The 22,029-nt window shown below is 38.4% G+C and overlaps 1 protein-coding gene across 3 annotated transcripts in view; it reads right to left on the reverse strand.

The window, feature by feature from the left end:
- Positions 1-1,432: 1,432 nt before the first annotated feature.
- Positions 1,433-22,029, reverse strand: part of EGLN1 (egl-9 family hypoxia inducible factor 1) — a 63,474-nt gene continuing 42,877 nt past the window's right edge. Inside the window, exons 2-5 of one of the 3 annotated variants that reach the window (XM_053606698.1) lie at positions 11,665-11,784; positions 7,864-8,000; positions 5,073-5,140; positions 1,433-3,899 (exon numbers count right to left, since the gene is read on the reverse strand). In XM_053606698.1, coding sequence (XP_053462673.1) covers positions 3,835-3,899; positions 5,073-5,140; positions 7,864-8,000; positions 11,665-11,784 — 390 coding nt within the window. In that variant the 3' untranslated portion in view covers positions 1,433-3,834. The remainder of the gene's footprint in view (positions 3,900-5,072; positions 5,141-7,863; positions 8,001-11,664; positions 11,785-22,029) is intronic. The other 2 variants (XM_053606701.1, XM_053606700.1) reach the window with 2 other exon arrangements.

Below are 22,029 nucleotides of genomic sequence, written 5' to 3' on the forward strand. Positions count from 1 at the left end.
CTTGATAACATCTTATTCAGGGCAAAAATTATCAATAATATTTGATAATTAATAAATAGTCACAGAAAGAATTTTAGCTACCTGCAGCTGTTCAGGCTATCCCTTGGCTGTGTTCTACTTATAAAACTATTTACAGTTCATGAGGCCATGCCCTTTACACATCTCATTGGTCCAATGGTACATCCCTGAGTATTGCCATATTTCAGATAAAATTTAATTGCTGGTGCTCATGTAAAGAATCTGCATTAAAACCAAAAACAAAATCTGGGGGATGAATTCATGTCCTTAGAAGTCAAAAAAATTATTCTTATAGAAATAGAGACTAGATATTTACTTCTGAATGTTCATAAACTAATTGAAAAAAAATCTAATGAACTATTATTTGATATATAATATATATCACTGCAGTCTATACCCCAAATACAGCTGTCTTGGACCATATGCACTTAGCGAAATAATCTGACAAAATGTGATGTACCTGTGATTTAACTTAAGCTATAAAACTACCTACCATTGATTTAAAAAATTAACACTCTTGCTTCCAAATGATTAACATTTATAACTGATAAAACCGTCAGTTATTCAAACTTCTCTCCCAGTCTTCTCTCCCTACAATTATGTTAGCACATTATTGGTAAAGGAGAGGGCATACTACTGGTTGAACATTGTTCTATGCCCTGTTAGTACTTTGCATACTGCATTTTACTTAGGTCTCATACAATTCTTGTAAGTTTGAAGATATTGTGCTTGCTTTCATATACAAAGGGCTCAAAAGGTCACTTAAGTGATTGAGCCAAAACTAGAGATTTGTTAATTCTGTGTTCTTCTGATTACCCCCACAGAATTTAAGTAGTCTTCATCCCAAACTCCTTTACCCTCTCCTTCAATCCACCCAGCTATATTTCAGTGCAATTCCCCAAATGCCCTACCATAGGCAGGGAAATAACAAAAACAACACACTAAAAAATTGTTTACATAAGAGATATGTGAACATATATTTTGATCTCACATTATAAAAGCTCTTACATTTTAATGTGTGATCACACAAATTAAGCTTTCTTGTACATACACAATAGGACACCTATGACAATTAGAGATAAATACCTAATGCCCCTCCCTTTGGCAGGAGAGGAGTGACAGACATGCTCAACAGCTATGAATGTTAAAACAATTTTAAAAATCCCATTAAAAGGGTAAGAATTCAAATGTTAAGAATCCAAACAGAGCTCATGGATCCCAAAGACATTCCAATTACCCCCAGAAGTTTCTAAAATTGTTGGAGTCCTATGTTTTCTGTTTTTTTTCTCTCCTTATGAAAATTAATACCAAATGTTCTGGACCAAGTCAAAGATCTGATGAAAAAACTGGAAAGCTTATGTATGATAAGGGATTAAAAAACAAGACAGAAGGAAATAACCATAATTTTTTTGAGAACATTTATACATCTTTTAATTAGATTAGCTTTACAAGCAACTTGAGAGCTCTTTCATAATGAAACACCACTTTTCAAACTACATGACTTTATAGTCTCTCTGTATATGCATCCTGAAATTCTTTGTCTGCTATTGATAAAGATCTGTGTTTTATAGCTGGTTAATGTGTTGTATAAAAACAGCATTATGAAGCTTTATCTTTAACCAGATTAAACACATACAGGCCATAAATAGTTTTAAATAGAGTCCTGCTTGGTGACAAGTTAATGATGCCACTAGCATGAAATAAACAGATTTTAAATGGATATTAAAGAAATGGCTATCCGGATTTCTTGATCTTTCACAATGATTTCCAAAAACGTATATAAACTTTTCCCAAAAATACACAAGTTTTAAGACCTATCTGGCAAGCACAACCCACAAATAGTAGAATCTGATACTTTGTACAATTGTAGAGGTACACATTTGAATGACAACAGGGGCTCCCAAATTTAAAGGCTGTTGCTGTATATCTTGACAATCAAACAAACCTCCCACCAACATAAGACAATTTCTGCTAACACTAAAAATGACAGTGCTTTTGAGTTGTGGCCTAATGCTATGCACCATACTGTAGACCACATGGTAAAGATAATTTGCACTCCCAAGCTGGGTTGACAGAGGCACTTACTGTAGAGATGTTTTGTTACCATCTGGAGTGAAGGAGAGGAAATGGAACAAAACCGAATATAGGAAAGGAAGAACAACAATAAACTATCATGTTCTCCTGTAATTTCTGTTAAGTGAGATCACAATACTGAATATTTAATCCCACCCTAAGTTCACACTGTCATTTTCACTAAGCAATTTTTTTCATGTTTTACATGAACGATAGCAATCTTTTAATAAAAATTACTGAGCTTTCCGAAAAGGCCTCTAATTGAATACAAACTATACAGATGCTAAAAATGTCTTATAGTTGAAATATACAGAAAATTTGTGTCTACTCACATTTTGGCAAAGAAGATCAAGGACAGAGACAGAAAACCTAAGTGGGCAAAGACTTACACCCTTAATTTCTGCAAAATATGGATACACCCTTTCAGCTTTGCTAAAGAACCCAGGAAAGTGAAGGCTAAGACAGTCATCCTAATTCGTTCTTTAAATACAGAAGTCTGGTAGGCCTTGTGTGATTTTGTAATATTTCTTCTCTTTGTCTAAAAAGTAAACAAGAAAACCCATGAAACACAAAAATAAAATTATCTGGTTTTGCGTTTTTTTTTTCCCCCCCTAAGCTAAATCTTTTAGTACTGGTAAGAAGGCTGATATTGCATTTGGGGAATGCCTCAACAGCTGTCTGCAGAGTCAGTGAACATCAAGTCTATAACAACACCTGTTGGCTCAATGCGTACATAACCTCCCCAATAACGTTTCAAGAGAGACGGTTGTGATCTCCAGATCAAATGGATCATAGTATTAGGAAGAAAACATAATACCAGGTTTGGAAGTACGATCAGTGTGAGGAGAAGCAAAAGATTAGAAATGGGACATTACTGTCTACATCTACAGGATAAACCTGAAAGCTTAAGAAAGCCCTTTTATCTTAGGAACTTGAAGTTGAGGATAACCTCAAGTTCATTTAGTGCCAGTCACTTTAGTTTTTAAAAAAATTCAACTTAAAAAAGAAACCCTTCTTACTGTGTATTTTTTCTTATAAAACATGAATTAAAGTTATTGATAGTAAATGGTGACTATTTTACTGTTAGGTTTCATTACTAACAATGTGAAAGACAGCAGCAATCTTTAAGAGTTCAAATTAGTATAAGATAGGACTACAAAACATACTTATTTTTCAGATGTAATTAAAGTGCTCCTTTTCTTATTTTAAGTAAAAAGAAAATCAGTCACTGGCAACAATCATAATTAAGGTCTTTTAGGGCAAAATTTAATACTATGAAGAAGTTTACAAAAATAGATTGATGTTATTTTGAGAAATAATACTGTAATTTTTTTCTCAATTCAGTTTTGATAAATTGTACCTAATCATAGAAAAATTATCCCAAATTCAAACTTGATATAAAAAAGGGAGAGATGAAATGAACTCAGCTAGATGACAGATCTGGCAAAATATGAGAATGAAAAAAATTCTACATAGGGCACTTATTTCATGTCCAGATGTAAAAACCATTTTCATTTGGTAGCTTATCTTCTTCCCATAAGCAGTCACAGATTTGGAGTCGATCATGCAGTACACACTCATAACAGTCAAAATCTTCTGTTTGATGAAACACAAAAAAGTTCTTTGTTTCCTTATTAAAATGTCAACTGGTGGTCTATTTTTCTTTATCTCATTTATTCACAAGTTAACAAACAGCATCAACAATTATTGAAGATGAAGTAAGATATTGCTGGATCAAAGGCTTTATAAGACGTCTTTACTGATTGAATCAGAAGGTTTATTGAGTTCAACCCTCACACCTTTTTCACCTGCAAGGTAAAAAGAAACAAAAATTGTTTTCATTCATTCATTAAATACCAGTGAGCTTCTGTTCCTGCTTCCCACTGAATTCCTAAACACTATGGACAATATTTCAACTTTGCAAACACCGTCTGAAAACTTTCGCCCTTACACTTCTGAACACTACCCTCAGAGTTCTAGTATGACGTGTTACTTTGAACTAGTTAAACTCCAAGGGTAACTATTCTCTGCACAGAGATAATGATTCTGTCTCCTTTTTATTTTAAAAGCAGTTTGGATTACTTTAAAACAGTAGAATGCTCAGCATCACTGAAAGCACACTAGTGGGCTTCTGCCACAAACAATGGCTTTAAAATACACAGAAAATGCATAAGCATTCATTTTTTTATACTTTTATAAAAGGGTGAAGTGGGAAAAAAGAGGGGGGAGTGACATGGGATTATCAGTGGCTCCAGTCAATATAACTAAGCAGTGAGGTGAACACTGAGCAGACTTTTGGAGATTTAAGGTAGCATTAAAGGAAAGTCAGGTAAATTCATCAGTCCATCAGACGGGAAACTCAGACCCACTGCTCTAAGAGAGACCATCTGTAGCTGGGCTGGGCAGGGGAAAACTGGGAGAATGAAGGATCTTCAGGTTGAATACAAGAGTGCTCACCTACACACACCATCAACAGATACAGAATCTACATGCCCGACTCATTTACTGATTTTGGCATTTCAACTCATCTCCTTTGTATTGATTTTCTTCATGTCCACATTCAACATGGAAGACCTGGAATACTGTTCAGAGCATGTATATTTGAAAAGGAAAAGGATTAACTTCCTTCTAAGAAGAGAATGAGAGGAAGCCAGATGGCTGTTACCTAAAGTAACCCATGATAAAAAGGATAATCACAGGAAACTCAGTTTGTTACCTGGATAATCTACTCAGACTTCTTTGCCTCAAACTTTTCTAATCTTTGATCAATTTTGTTGGTTAAAGATAAAAATGAAGGTAACTTATTAAGAGTGCTACCAAATGTCCTTTGTAAAAAAAACGGGGGGGGGGAATTAAAGAATATCACAAACACAAGGAGAAAGTATTCATAGTGTTAACAATGACTACACTGGAGTTTTTGGAAAGCACTACCTGATGGCAGGGTACTTTTGTTCCAGTATACCCTGGCCCCAAATGTTTACCTGTTAGGTATTTTACTTTAGCTCGTGCTCTCTCATCTGCATCAAAATACCAAACAGTTATTGCGTACCTAAAAGAAAATTTAGAATAGGGTAAGAATGATCACACTGGGGAGAAAAGTGGTATGCTGTTGCAATGGTATATTAAAATTCATAATGACAAAAATATGTCTAAATGGGAATAATATCAAAGGAAAAATGAGTATCATAACAACTCACTTATCCAGCAACCTTAATTTAATGCTAAGGAATATAGGTGAGAACCTGGAGAGGCTAAAATTGATGTCATGAAGTTGGTGCGTTTTTATTACTTTCTTAACACTAATTCCACCTACTTGACCATCTTTTTTGCAAACCCACTGCAGATTAGAGACAATTAAAGTGTAAAAAAATGGCTTTTATAGAAAAAGTACATTATCGATAGAAAAGTATTAAAAGAAGAAAAGAAAAATATATAAAAGGGCTCAAGGCCTAGCAGCCTGGGTTCCTTCAGTGCAGGGAGGCCAACGGTCTCAGCAGCCTCTGAGGATATCACTATCTCATAAGCAAAGACTGACGGATATTTACAATTATAACTTTGAGTCATCAAGACAATTAAATTACACTAAGAATCTTTTAGGATTTTTATCAAAACAATTACATTGTGATGTTTAAAATATAGCTTAAGCTTTTTTTTTTTTTTTTAATTTCACTGATTTGGAATATCTCATTCCCCAAATAAATGTGGCATCTCCTACTTGTTAAGTACTATAAAGTACATAGTTACATCTTCTAATATGAACAACAGGAAGGACAGCACACTACAAATCATCAATTCCTTAGCAGAACACAGCAATTAGTTAAAATCAGTATGGTCTTGTGGTCATACAGGGAAAAGAACACTAATCAAACACAGAGCCAGTACATGTGACAGAACGAAATCATGTAACATGTCTGCGGCACAGTTCAATGCAGAGCAGGGTCAGAGCTGGGTCAGAGGTGCACAGAACCCTCAGCTGATGCCCCAGCCTCCTCATTTCCACACTCTGCTCCCCAGCTTTCTGACTATGTTGTAGTGTCTTCTCTTGTTTTGAGTGGCCCTGGTAATAGGACAAGGGGCTCAGATATATGATTTGCATGTCTTTTGCCCAGGCCCCAAACTTAAGTTACACAGCAACTAGAGTCATAACATCTGGATCAGCTCCCTCTACAGCCCCTTGTCCTTACCTAAAAACTGTAAACTACCAAATGTCATTCTCACTTTCCAGCCTCATCTCCTGTTGATTGCTTTCAAGAATCCTTTTCCCCGTACCACTTTAGCCATCCCAGAGTACTGCTGTGTTCCTGCTTCCTTCCCCCCCCCCACATGCCCGTCCCTCCATCTAGCTTCTACAGAACCCTCCCTCCACACCGGCTGGCATTTACTTACTGCCGCCAAGTACTGTATTTGTTACTTCTTCATCGGTAAGGATAAGACCAAGCCAAACTCAAGATTTCATAAAAAAGGAGGTCTATGGGGTCAATAAACATTTACAGAGGCAGTGGGGGAAAGGACTGCACCTGGATGCGGAGCAGATGTGACCAGCCATCCCCTGGTTTCCACTGGGGACTTTATGTCCTCTGGCCACAAACTGTTTAGCTTTCAACTCACTGTGTGAATTATGGAGAAGGCAACACAGCCAAGAAAGAAAGGGGTGAAAGGGAGAGTCAGCAGTCAGCTCTGCAGTGCCTCCATTACTAATGTCGGCTCTCAGGGATGCTATCGCCCCTGCAGGTACCTTGTGGCACCTGCTAGGCCAGACAGCAATGAATGCCAGCATCTCCCTATTAGATGCTCACAGTTTTTTCTATGAAGAAAAATAGCTGCAGTGTTTTAAAAACTGTACAGTTTTGTACAAATATTTACTGTCAGAACAATGTCTACAACATCCTGTTTTGACAATCTTAATATTTTAACTCAGACATGACAAATGGTAAAAAAAGAAAAGCATTTGTGCTTAAGAGGTTGAGAAGTCCAAACCTTACAGAAAAGAGTACAATGAATAATGCTTATTATTATTAAAGCTAGAGGGTTATTTTTCTAACATTAACTCCCACCCACAGCAACCTATTTTCGACTTTATTTTTGCTCTTGTAATCTCTGGTTACCTCTTCTCTTTTCTCTCTCACCTTTCTTATTTTTTAGAGACAGGGTCTTACTCTGTCACCCTTGGTAAAGTGCTGTGGCATCACAGCTCACAGCAACCTCCAACTCCTGAGCTTAGGCGAGTCTCTTGCCTCAGCCTCCAAAGTAGCTGGGACCATAACACCACAAGGCCTGGCTGTTTTTTGTTGCAGTTTGGCCGGGGCTGGGTTTGAACCCACCACCCTCAGTATATAGGGCCAGCGCCCTACTCAATGAGCCACAGGCGCCGCCCTCTCTCACCATCTTTTAAAAAACCTTTCCTTTTCCTTCTTTAATCTTTTTCTCTCCCCAGTGAAATACTTTCACAAAATTAAAGAATGGATAGTAGGTTAGAAACGGAGAAAGCAAGGAGACAGAGCTAGAAGGATGGGAGAGACCCTGCTTCCTTTTCTTACCCCAAACACAAAGTGGTCATGCAAAGAAAGACATATTTAGCACTAATAAATCTCATACAATCATTCAAATTAAAACGTCTGCAACAAATCTTATATAATTATTCAAATTAAAAGGCCTGTGAAGAGTACTTGGAGAGCTGGAAAACACTCATTAGAAAGCTGTCAAGTTTATTATACTGATCCCTTCCCTGTCCTACCATACCCTAAACCAATTTTTTCTTAAAAGGAATACTACCTTGTAGCATATGCTGGTTGTACTTCATGAGGGTTGCGACGATCAGACCAGAAAAACAGCAGTCTATCAAATTTGGGTTCAATGTCAGCAAACTGGGCTTTGCCTTCTGGAAAAATTCGTAGTATACCTCCACTTACCTAGAAAAAGAGTAGAATAACCAAAATGCTGCAAGATTAAATTTAGAAGGGGGGAAAAAGACTATTTCAATAAATTGAAATTTTTAATTGAATATTCATGAATACATCTTGATTAAAGTATGAAGATGAAATAAGATTAAGTATATTCATTGATGCAAGGAAACATTCATTTCTTGTTTTATGGATTTTTATAAATACTTGATGAAACAGATGACTATTGTCTGAATTTAAAAGTCCTGAAAGTTTTGAAAACTAGTAAACATGTCTTATTTATGTATGCTAATGATTTTCCTTAACCTACACTTAAAATGGATACTTTTTTTTTTTTTGAGACAGAGCCTCAAGCTGTAGCCCAGGGTAGAGTACTGTGGCATCACAGCTCACAGCAACCTCCAACTCCTGGGCTCACGCGATTCTCCTGTCTCCGCCTCCCAAGTAGCTGCACTATAGGCGCCCGGCACAAGGCCCAGCTATTTTTTGGTTGCAGCCATCATTGTTGTTTGGCGGGCCCGGGCTGGATTAGAACCCGCCAGCTCAGGTGTATGTGGCTGGCGCCTTAGCCACTTGAGCCACAGGCACTGAGCCTAAAATGGATACATTTTAAATCTTCTTCATTAAATTATTATAAATGGCTTATTATATCAAATAAGTTTATTGTATTTTAAAGTTCAACATATACTGAATAGGACAGTCACATTCTAATTTAAAGAATTCAATATATCAGTTGAAAGTATCATTTACTACCGTCCCTATCATCCTCACCATTAGCACGCATGTGGTCACTATTAGGGCAGGAAAATACTCAATGTATGTGTAGCTCTCCCTTTCCAGACTGGGCCTGACACATAAAGACGACCTGCTTCATGAAGCTTGATTCCATCCATAAAAGACTTAGTATTTACTTAAATATATTATCGTCAGTTTAGGATTAAATGGATTCATCTCTCATTCTAATACTGACTAGGCATGTACTGCACTTGGAAGTGGGGTAGGGAATAATGCAGACATACCTTGTCCTTGTGGTATTTACAGTCTGGGAAAGATAAAAGCTAGGCAAAACCCAACCAACCAAGCAGCTTTTACCCTTGAATAACTACACTCCTAAGAAAGTAGACTCTTAAAATAGAAACGTGAATACCTGATCAAGACACCATGGGGTTTGAATCTGTTCCCAGAATGTACAGTTAGAGAAAATGTTTATCAGGTTCATCTTCAGGTAAGTTAAATTCTAGCTACTTGGTACCCTTTCCCATCTTCCTCGGGTTCTAGTGTTGTTCAGAGTGATTCCTTGGGCAATCATGCAAACATCTATGACCTGCAGGGGGACTCAGGGGTGGGGATAATGGGAGATTCCTTGACAGGTACAATGTGCTCCAGTGGTGGGTACACTGAAGGCCTGGACCTCACCACAATGCAATGTATCAATGTAGCAAAACTGTACTTGCACCCCACAAATATACACAAATAAAAAAATAACCTCCAGGCTGTGACTGAGAACATGTCTTCTTTTTTCCTGCCCCTTTCCCTTTGACCGGAGTCACCAGGACTATCACAGGTAATATGCTGAAAATGTTCAAGGAGAAATGGCTAGCTGACCTTCCCACTCTTGCTCTGGAAAACTTTCCCTGACCTCTTAACTAGGTGGTCCTCCTATGTGCTCCTAACAGCAATCTGTCCTGACACTCGCCACAACTAACTGTAATTGTCAATCTACTGATCTCCCAGGGCTAACTCCATTTCTGCTACATCCCCAGCACCCAGAACAGTGTCTGGCACACTGCACATACTCAGTGCAGCCTTGCAGTGGCCAAGTTTTCTATTCTACATGGAAACACTAGGGACTTTTCTCTGCTTATGTCCTCATCTAAAACCTATATATTAATGACCTTAGTTAGGTCATTTACAAATTGTAATGACATCAGCCTAGAAACAGCCTAACACAATCTAGAAGTTAACAGCTGATCATAATTCTAGCTTTCCAGATATTTATAAAATCTGACAAAAAGTCAGTTTTTAAGTCTGCAACTTTTAACTAAAGTCACATCAATCTGTTTTGTGCCTTGGGCTCAAGATGAATTATCAAATTTACTTTTCTATTTCAAGCTTTGAAATCTGTAACAGAAAAAGCCATGCTTGTTGACATAATGCCTCAATATCTACTTAGCAGTAAACTTACTACGTTTTGAACTTGGACTAGACGGTCTAGAAAGATTACTGGAGAACTATGAATTCTAAATTCAAAACACTTTTTGGGTAGGAGCAGGTTTTTGCACATCGTAGAGTTGGGAGGTTTCCATTTGTGTGTTTGTGGGGAGGAGGAAAAAATAGTGTTTTAAAGCTTATTATCATGTAAAAAGAAAATGACGCCAGCTACAAAGGTGTGTTCACTTTCTGAAAATCTACTCAGCTGTACACTGTTCACTTTGCTATTTGAATGTTATACTTAAGATTTTTTAAAACCAACCCCCAAAATCAGTCTGCACAGCCATCAATGAAACTCAGGTTAATACTAGGGGAATATATATTTAAAACAAAAGAGATTAAATATGTTGTACTTTATAACCGATTTTACACAGTTTGTCAATATTGATAAACTTCTAGTGTTTTCATAATCAGGGAAAGATGGAATTCTGCCCCTGATACTTAATTCAACAACTCGATGCCACATAACATTCCTACAACAATGCAAAGAACAGACCAGAAAATAATCCGTAACAACTGTTTATAGATCATCACCCCTCAAAGCCCCTATAAAATAACTGTTCTCAGAAGTGTTTTTATAAAAACTATTAAAAAGAACTTCAATAAAGATTATTTTTTGAAAAGTCAGTAAAATTCTGCATAAATGCTTCAATGTCTGAAGGTAAGTGAACCTACTTTTAAAAATATATTAGTACTTTTTATTCAGCTTTCCTGAGGTATAACTGATACATAAAAAATACACACATTTAAAGTTTACAATTTGATGAGTTTGAACATATATATACACCCCTGATACCATCAATAACCACAATTAAGACAATAAACATATCCATCACCTCCCAAATTAGCCTGTGTGTTTGTGGGTTTTTTTTTTTGAGGGGGGGAAGAACACCCAACATGAGATCTACTCTCTTAAAATTGTAAGTGCATGACACTATATTGTTAACTATAGGTATTATGTCATAGGAGACATGTTAGTATTTGTTTCACATTTTAAAAAATGTACTACTTGCCGGGCGTAGTGGCTCATGCTTCTACACTCTACACTCTAGCACTCTGGGAAGCCAAGATAGGAGGATGCCTTGAGTTCAGGAGTTTGAGACCAGCCTGAGCAAGAGTGAGACCCCATCTCAACTAAAAACAGAAAATTAGCTGGGCGTTGTGGCAGGCGCTTATAGTCCCCAGCTACTCCAGAGGCTGAGGCAGGAGGATCACTTGAACCCAGGAACTTGAAGTTGCTGTGAGCTAGGACTAAGTCACTGTACTCTAGCCTGGGGCAGCAGAGTGAGACTGTCTCCAAAAAAAAAATTCCTAATACCTGAGACTGAAACAAATGTAATAGAGAAATTTTTTAATTGTTTTATGTGGTAAAGACAGTCTCACCATATGGAGTATGAATCTTAATTCTTGTGGAAAAAAAATACCTGTGAGAAAAAAATAAGTGCTCAATTAAGTTGCATACCTTGGCATCCCAGTCTTTATTAAGATAATATATACAAGTCACACATCTTCCATCTCCATTTGGATTATCAACATGACGTACATAACCCGTTCCATTGCCTGGATAACAAGCAACCATGGCCTGTAATAATAATAACGATGATTTTAATAGACCATACATAAATAAAAAGGGAGAACAGCTTATAAATCAGATCACTGATTTTTGGCTAATCCTGACTTACATTTAAATTCTTCTAATAAAAATCATTCTGTAGATAAGAAAAGGTAAAGCTGTTCTAAAACATTTATAAACAGGGTAGGTCGGTGGTCAATTCAAGACCTGGTGGCTTCTGCTGTGCAGTGATGGGAAGAGACGACACTGAAGGCTCACAGAGCAGAACCACCAGAATCCCTTGGCCATCACGAGCCAGTGCCCCCGCTAAAAAACCCAAATGCCAGGAAATTTCAAGGCCCCTCTTTCATGATCTTTATACATATGGATAACAAGATAAAGAGAGTTTTGTCTTCTCCATGGGCGATTTCTTTCCTTCCTGAGGTCTCCTCAGAACACCTATGTTACCACCTTAAGGTAAGCTAAGCTGTCCCAGTCGAATTCCCCTTCTGATTACTGTCTCTGAATGGTACCAATTTGAGAGGCATAATTTAGAAGGCCAGCTCCACATATCTAACACCAGTGATTTTATAAAAAAGACTAAACAAATTAGCATGTGAGTAACCCCTCTTCAAATCAGAAAGGAAATCATCTTTTTGCTTAGATTATAACAAGGGATGGTACAGAACACTGCTGGGTATTACCCATGAAGACGACAAAGAGGCCCAAATCAAAAAGCACAAAATAATGTACATTCTCTAGAAGCAAAGTATATAATAATCAACTGAAATTGATAAGGGTGATTTAAAAAAATAATTCTTAGGAATTATGAAAAAATAAAGATGTTCAAAATTATGAAGTATTCTTGAAATCCTTCATTTCTTCATAATCAATGTATCAGTATATAGTTATCAAAAAGTAATTAAATACCATATCATTTTTAAGATAAATGACAGAAATTAATTTTAAAATTCATATTCAACTGAATAGTGAAAAAGTAACTCAGTGTTTCATCCCTAAGAGACTAGAAAGCATTTTAAACCCAAATCCTCTTAAAAAAAAGAAAGAAAGAAAAAAAATCCTGTTTTCTCAGGTACCCTGGACTGACTGTACTTTCTCAGTAGAGCTTATGTTCAGGTAATCTTTATTTTACTTTATAATGGCCCCAAAGTACAAGAGTAGTGATGGTGACATATTGTTATAATCGTTCTATTTCACTATTAGTTATCATTAATCTCTAACTCTGCCTAATTTATAAATTAAACTTCATCATAGGTATGTATAGACAGGAAAAAACACAGCACATAATTAGGTACTATCCAGTTTCAGGCATCCACTGAGAGTCTGGGAAGGTGTTCCCCCAGATAAGAGGGAACTACCGTACTATGAAATCTAGCCTAGTGAGGTAAACAGCCAACAAGCAGATATGTGATGGTGGGCAGTGTCAGGTAGTGAAAGCTATCTTTACATAAAATTTGAAAAAAAATTAAGTCAAGAAAGGATATAGAGAAGAATGGCACAATACTCTTCAACAGTGGTTGAACCTGAGTGAAGATACACACGGAGGAGTGGCGAGGTGGGCGACTATCTGCAGGGAGGGTGTGTGTGGCGGGGGGTCATGGGGAGAGAAGTGCAAACACAGAAACGGCTAAACAAGGTGGGAAGCAGCAGTGCCAGTGTGACCGGAACAGAGCAGCAAGGGCCAGCAATGACCAGAGAGGTACCAGGTAACACAGGGCTGCAGTGCCCTGGGACAGGAAGCCAACGGAGAGGGCATCAGACTAACGTTTTAATAACATCACTCTGAATCCAGTATTGCATAAAAAGCAACAGCTGCAAATATCACTCACCACCTAACATTCATCGGATATTTATTATTTACCAAGTACTATTCTAAGTATTAATAATTTACATGTAATATAAATTACTCATCTGACACAACAATGTGAAGTAAATAGTATCAAGCATTCCCATCTTAATTTAACTTAGTTAAGGAAACTAAGGCCCAGAAAAGCTAACTGGTATTCTCACAGTCACATGGCAGGTGAATGCAGGGAATCTGATTCCTGAACCCATGTAACTAACCACCAGACTAGACTACAGGAAGGAAAGAGAGAAAAGAGAAGACTAAGTGGCCTACTGCAATTTGCAGGAGGGAAACAAAAGAGGCTGAATCCAGAGTGTTGAAGTGGGATATACTCTGCAGGCAGAAAACCACCATGATTTAATGGTTGGAAGTGGAGAAGAGTTAAAGATGACTGAGGTTTTCAGCCTATGTCAATAAATGAATGAAATTACTATTAACACATGCTGAAACGGAAATAACATGGACTCGGTAGGAAAGGGTCAGGATGAGACAGCTATCCCAGAATGGAACAGAACTGAGGATACCAGGATTATACCCCAACATGGGATCTGCCTGTATTAGTCACTTCTAACTGCTTTCCTTAGAGACCTAAGGTTACACACAGGTACACAGACAGAGGTGGGGACTGCTGGGGGATAACATGAAATGAGAAGTGTCCAAATAAGCAGGCTTTATGCTCATCTTCAACTAGTGGCAGTGCTTAGCTGTTTCCTATACAGTATTTGAGTTCCAAGTGAGACTTTTTGAAAAAATAAAAGATACAATAAAAATTTAAATTGCATTGAATAAAAATTTAATTAAATTGTGTTAAGTCTTACAATCCCTGATATAGCTCAATTACCTTTACCTAAATGTATTATTTAAGAGTGGCCAATACCACTTTAGTCTAATCTAGTGTTCCTTGGGTCTCTGTTGCTCTGTTTTGTGATAGAGAAACTGAAAAATGAGAAGAAAGGAGGGGAGGAGTACTCCACAGAGCCTACACTTAATGTGCCAACTCAATTAACTTGCTAATACCAGCCCTAGGAAAGGCAGCAGTCCACAATTATAAATGCAAAAAGGATAACATGAAAAACATCACTGTGGCCCAGCAAACTAGAAGCCCAAAAAAGAAACCATCTAATTCCTCACCGTCTAATTCTGAGGTATGTTCCTAATCTGCCTTCTCAGAGACATCAATTTTAAATATTTCAACTTCCTATTGAGAAAAACATATTTAAACATGAATAAAACAATTAAATAATATTTTTTCCCTTTCGATATGAAAATATACATGATTGAGGATGTTCTTAAGTTAGGAAACACTATAAATTTGCTTTTCAAAGTTAAAGGAAGGAAAAGGTTTGCAATATCTCTTTGGAATCTAAAGATATTTACTTCTGGCATTGGAAGGCTTCAAAATGAAGTAGAATCAGGAAACTTTTTTTCCTTCTTTTTAAACTGAATTATTTTAAAACAGAGATTCAAAGGAAAGAGAACTCAAATTTGATGGCTTATGAAACTACTACTTTTACCTTGAAGGGGAGGGGAAGAGATTTACTATCTGAAAATTTATCTTATTAAGAAACACTGCCTCAAGGGACTTTACCTAACAATTGCAATCAGTGTAACCTGGCTTATAGTACCCTCAATGAATCCCCAACAATAAAAAAAAAGAAAAAAAAAAAAGAAACATTGCCTCAGGCACACTGTACCACGCATGCCCTTTGCAGAGTTTTTTGGCTAACATCTACTAATTACTTACTATAAGCCAGGCATGGATTATTTCCTTTAGCCTTCACAGTAAACTTGAGGTAGGTACTATTAATCTCCCTATTTCAGAGATTAGAAAACTGAACCCCAATGAGGAAAAGAAACTTACCAAAGGTCACAGAAACACTACGTGGGTGGCAAAAGCAGCACAGGAACTGAGGCGGTCTAGAGGGAAAACAACCTCCCTCTGTACTCCTCCTCCATGCCTTGCTCCAGGAGGGGACACCTGCAGTCTGTTTGACAAAATCAGTAGTCCGCATTCCTTCCCAAGTGGCTCACAGCCTGAGGAGTGGCACACGTGTGAGCACAATGCTCAACTCTCCCATCTAAGTCCTCTTTCAATACCAGCCACAGCTTCCACTTTAACTTTATAGACAGGACATAAAACGAAACCAGTTTCCGCACACAGTGATTTGACAAAAACAAGATTTAAGTTCCTATGGCATATTTCTGGTCACAAAACATCACCAAACTTCTATACAAAGACCAAAATACTTCTAATATTAAGCACTGAAATGTGAGCTATACATACATTTAAGAAAGATTAATAAAAACAAGTAAGATAATTATTTACCCAAATACTCAATTCAGTGTTGAGGATGGCCAGAGGCCATCCTGGAAGCTCAGGGTACAAGACAGGAACCAGGCCCAGCCAGGATGACATCCCAGCACAGGTGTGTTCACGCCCCCGACGCTCACTCAGGCTGGTGCCATGTGGACACACCAACTTACCTAACTCGCTCAGGCTGGTGCCATGTGGACACACCAACTTACCTAACTTGCTTAGGCTGGTGCCATGTGGACACACCAACTCACCTAACTCGCTCAGGCTGGTGCCATGTGGACACACCAACTCACTTAAGGGCACAGCTTTGGAATGTGGAACGAAACCGGAGCACCTGGAGAAGGTGCAAATTCTACACAGACTTTGGCCCTGACCAGGAATCAATTTTTCGCCTCATCAACATTATACCGCAATGACATTGAATGAAATGATGTTATTCAAGGACCTGTTAAACTGCAAAAGGTATTTTCCAAGTCTACAGTCACAACTCTGAAGTCTTTTCCCCATCTACTTACGAAGCACACACACATTACTATCATCACTGCTGCCTTGGGTCTATACAAATCTAGTTAAGTTGTTATTTACTATAAAAAGTCTAACTCTTAAAATTGTAGGTTTTAATTGCTTAGTTAAGGTAAATCTCACTTCCTAATTATACAATTAGAAACTTCATAAAATGTATGTATGTATTTAGTTCACTGCATCAGTCGGCACATTATATGGGGCTGAGAGGGAAAGGGCAATCTACGTGAGTTAAATCCCTTTACAGTTTGGGGGGTGTCCAACCTTTTCTTTTCTCTGCTATACACTGGAAGAAGGAGCATTGTCTTGGGCCACACATAAAATACACAAACACTGATGAAAGATGATTAGCAAAAAATGTCTGTGCATACTTTTTATGATATCCAACACCATGTATAAGGAAAAAAAGTCTTCACAAAATCAGTATGCAGCCCACAAGCTACAGGTTGGACACCCCACTTATATATTTGCTAAGATTTCATGCTGTGAATAATATAGCTCACCATTAAATAAGCTCAGGCTTTGGGAAGGTAAATTCTCCAAATCTACACTGTTGTAAAAATGAAACTAATACTGAGAAAAAGAATATAGCAATAAGAACAAGTGCAGTATCTCCTGACAAGAGCTTCTGGTCCACATGAGGCAGGACAGACAACAGAGATCAGCATTAGTTATAATTCACTCAACTAATGCCAAGCAGAACATAAAAGGAAATACTAAGAGAGTGTTATGACAGATGACAGCACAGTTTATGGAAGGAGAAGTATGTGAGCTCATGAGTTCAAAAGAAAAACATGAAGTTGGAAAACAGGCCATTTCAAAGGTGGGAAAATACTGAACATACATGGGAACAAGGAATATTTTATTTGCTAAAGTGCAGAGTTCTTGAAAAGGGAAAAGAAAACTGAAAAGGTGTGTGGGGCCAGAATGTGGTCAAACCAAAATGCCTTCAGGAGCATGACCTTATTCTACAGGTAGAGGGAAGCCTTTATTTTTCTGGGCAGGGGAGCAATATGGTTCAGAAACACAAGTGGAATGTAGTATGACATTTTTGGGAAAGGGGGCAGGAAAAAGAATGATGCTGGGAAGAACAGTCAGAACACAGCTGCACTAGACAGAGAAAAGAAATCAAAGTTTGCTATGGAGGAAGGGCTGTGGAGAGGGTGGGAGGACGAGGCAGCAGAGGAGTGGGGAGGGGAGTAAACATGAGAAACATGAAAGGGCTTGGCAGGTGCTTTCACGTATAGAGCAAAGAACAAGGTTACATCACAGAAGGGCTTAACAAGGTTTCTCTCGGGGCCTTTGAGGTTTACAGCCCATTAAAAGAAGTAGGTAACACAGGTTTGGCTGAGGTGAGTCTGTATTTTGGACATAAAGAGTCTGTCAGGCTGGTAGGCCATCCAGGTGGAAATATTCAAAAGGCAGCTGGAAATGAGAGTCTGGAACTCCAAAAAGAGGTCATGGCTGAAGACGCAGACATAGGAGCCATCTTCACATGGAACAGTGGAAGCCGAATGGCTGCCGAAGATGAGAATGTGGGAGAATGCAGGGAGAAAAGAAGAGAACAAAGGGCAAATTCTCACGGAGTGAAGTCACTCCGAATAAGGACTCCTGAAGCCCTATTGCTTTCCTGATCACAGGAAAATAGCTAAATAACTAAGTGGTCAAAAGCTGACAAATATTTCCAAGTAAGGTCACACGCAAAAAAGAAAGCTGACATATTATTTTATTTTATTTTTAGAGACAAAGTTTTACTTTGTTCCCCTCGGTAGAGTGCCATGACGTCACAGTTCACAGCAACCTCCAGATCCTGGGCTTAGGCAATGCTCTTGCCTCAGCCTCCCGAGCAGCTGGGACTACAGGCGCCTGCCACAATGCCCGGCTATTTTTTTGTTGCAGTTTGGCCGGCACCCTATTCACTGAGGCACAGGTGCAGCCTGAAGCTGACATATTATAAATTACTTGTTTAATTTTTAGACTAATTCATATTTGAATAATTGTAAATAATGGACACATATAATTTAAAAAGAACTATGACAGCATATAGGTTATTTCTTTAAAAAGTAAAAAAAATATATTGCTATTATAAATAATATTGTGACCAATAATAGCTTTGGAGTTCTATCTTTGTAAATCCTTGATATGTTCTTAAAATTGAATTACTATAGGGCGGCGCCTGTGGCTCAGTGAGTAGGGCGCCAGCCCCATATGCCGAGGGTGGCGGGTTCAAACCCAGCCCCTGCCAAACTGCAACCAAAAAATAGCCGGGCGTTGTGGCGGGCGCCTGTAGTCCCAGCTGCTCGGGAGGCTGAGGCAAGAGAATCGCGTAAGCCCAAGAGTTAAGAGGTTGCTGTGAGCCGTGTGACGCCACGGCACTCTACCTGAGGGCGGTACAGTGAGACTCTGTCTCTACAAAAAAAAAAAAAATTGAATTACTATAAATGAAATCATAAGCTTTAAAACTGTCTGACTGCCAAAGTGTTCTGTAGAAAGACTGCACTGGCTTATACCCCAAGTAGCTTTAAATAGCTACACATCTTCCCACTATTGCTGACCCAGGTCAGTAAATTTTAATTTTTTTTTAAATTGCTCCATTTGATAGGTAAAAATTTATTTTATTAATGATTTAATTACATCTTATGTTTGTGAAAGTCGACATCTTTCTTATTTTTATTGGTTATTTAATTCTTCTTTTGTTAAATGCTTACTCAGCTCCTTTATATACTTTCCTATTGGGTTGTTCATTCTTTCCCTACTGATTTTTAAAAGGTCTTTAGCGATTAACTTCTGTCCTACAACACAACAATGTCAACTTTTTTTTACTGTGCTCCTATAGAATATTTTAATACAAGGTACTTATTACTTAAGCTGGGAGGCAGAGCATAACTATATTAATTATCAATTTAAGTCCAAGAGATTTAAATGTAGGGAAAAAGATGAAAAAATAGAGTATTGATCCAAATCACTCTCCAAATGGCTCAAGAATGATAGACTGTTTAACACCAAACTACTTTCCTTAATTAGCCCTAATTCTAGCTCAAGAGAAAAAACTCAAGTACACATTTAAAAATAAACTTGCTTAAGCATAATGCTCCCAACAGGCAGTATACGTAGAGATACTCATAGCATTCCACTCTTTTAGCAAGGACTTTATAAATAAGGAATCCATCTGGTGAAATAGTTTATATTTTGAGCTCTCGTCTGCTCTGGCAAAAGAGACCTGTAATTTGTCAACCTTAGCGATAATCATACCAGCCCTGCACAACTCTTCCTCTGGTTCCCGAACAGGGCTCTGTATTTAGACCATGCAGAACATTCTCAACCACAAGCTTTAGGAGGAGGACAGAGCAACCTCTCTCCACGAGGGGCCACCTCAGCTTGGCCCCACCAGAATTACACGAGTCATTCCAGCCCATGCCAGGAGATGCCACTGTCCTCCACGAGGGGCCACCTCAGCTTGGCCCCACCAGAATTACACGAGTCATTCCAGCCCATGCCAGGAGATGCCACTGTCAAGATACACACTCTGACAGCTACGGCAATTTTGTTAAATTATTAATAAAACTGCTTGGCAATGTCTGAAATTTAGCATTAAAATAAAAACAGAACAAACAAAACAAAACAGCTAGTGGCTACCTGACATTTAAAAACATTCTCTCTGGGCGGCGCCTGTGGCTCAGTCGGTAAGGCGCTGGCCCCATATACCAAGGGTGGCGGGTTCAAACCCTGCCCTGGCCGAACTGCAACAACAAAAAAAAAATAGCCGGGCACTGTGGCGGGCGCCTGTAGTCCCAGCTACCCGGGAGGCTGAGGCAAGAGAATCGCTTAAGCCCAGGAGTTGGAGGTTACTGTGAGCTGTGTGAGGCCACGGCACTCTACCGAGGGCCATAAAGTGAGACTCTGTCTCTACAAAAAAAAAAAAACAAAAAACATTCTCTCTGTCTGGAACTACTTGAGGCCCACTGAGCAGGTACTGTACTAGACATGGGGATAGAGATTAGAAGTTAAATATCTGTTTCAATTCCAGAGTCCAGAAGAGAGATATGATTTAAATTATTTTCATATAGAGAGCATAATAAGTATTTGTTTTAATGGACTAAAGGACAATCGTAGAGGTTCCTGGCATTTATCCTGGAGAAGTTAGTTAATATACAAAACCATGATGAATATATGCAATCATTGGTTAATGTGGAGAGCTAGTATCCTTACCCTTCCTCAAAGCCAGAATGGATGTTAGAAATTAAAATTAGAAGAGAGTGGAATTGAAGACGCGTCATCTGGCTATACACACTGTACAGAGACTACTGCTTCTACAGGAACACACGTTTACAAATCTAGAAAATTGGCTCATGTATTCCTGTTGGTTCTGCCATTAGTTCCCTATAAGGGAATTCTGTTGTCCTATCCCAACTAGGTTAAACTGAATCCTAAAAGCAGACTAACATTTTTGCCTTGAACAAACCTTTCATAAAAGATGCTCATCAGATTCCCTAAAACGATAGAGTAGGGACTTGATCCAAATTATAAAACAGTTTATAGGACTATTTTTGTGCTTACTCGCTAATAAATTTTTGTATGTGTGGCAAAACTCAGTCTGAGTTTTGCTTTGAAAATGACAAGCCCGGGTTCTGGGGGGAAGAGAACTATATCATTCATTTATCTGTAGTCTCCAAAATGCTGGTATCTCTCTCAATAAGTGCCTAATATCTGTAAACAACTGCCGGCTCAGGTTAGGTCACAACAGGACATTGTTATACAAAGGCATACAGTACACTTTAATAAATACCACCTCCTCTTCTTTTTTTTTTCTTTTGAGACAGGGTCTTGCTCTATCTCTCAGGCTAGAGTGCAGTGGTGCCATCACAGCTTATAGTACCCTCAAATTCCTGGGCTCAAGCAATCCTCCTGCCTCAGCGTCCCAAGTCCCACGATGCATAACTTTTCTATTTTTTTGTAGAGACAGGGTCTCTTGCTCCAGCTGTTCTCAAACTCCTGGCCTCAACTAATTCTCTCACTTTAGCCTCCCAAAGTGCTAGGAGTACAGTGTGAGCCACCATTCCTGGCCAATAAACACTACTCTTCCTCAGGTATGCCACCTGGACATTAGTGACATAATTGCCTCCATCCATCGGGGTTAACTGTAAATTTTGAATGGGGTGTCAGAAAAGATTGTACGGAGGAAGTGACAAAGGAGAATTTTGAAGGATATAAATAAAACTTTGCCAGAGTACTGGAAGCTTATGTTCTGTAGAGGGAAGACCATTTTTTGCAAAATCTGAGACTCAAAATGGCACCCTGAGAGAAATGCAAATAGGAAAGCGCTGTGGAAGATAAACGGGAGGAGACAAGAGAGACCTCAGGAGGCAGCACCTCATAAAGGCTCTCACAGACTCTCTGAGAAACTTTACCGACAAGCTGGTGTGAGCCCAATATGTCCAGTCAGAATCACCTCAGCTACTTCTTCAAATATGATTACCACTATCTCCATTTGAAATTACAATCTAGTAGGCATAGGATGAGGTTTGAGATACCATACTTTTATTTAACAAGCACTTCATTCTAATTGACA

This window comes from Nycticebus coucang, chromosome 10 (assembly GCF_027406575.1).
Source record: "Nycticebus coucang isolate mNycCou1 chromosome 10, mNycCou1.pri, whole genome shotgun sequence".
NCBI lineage: Eukaryota > Metazoa > Chordata > Mammalia > Primates > Lorisidae > Nycticebus > Nycticebus coucang.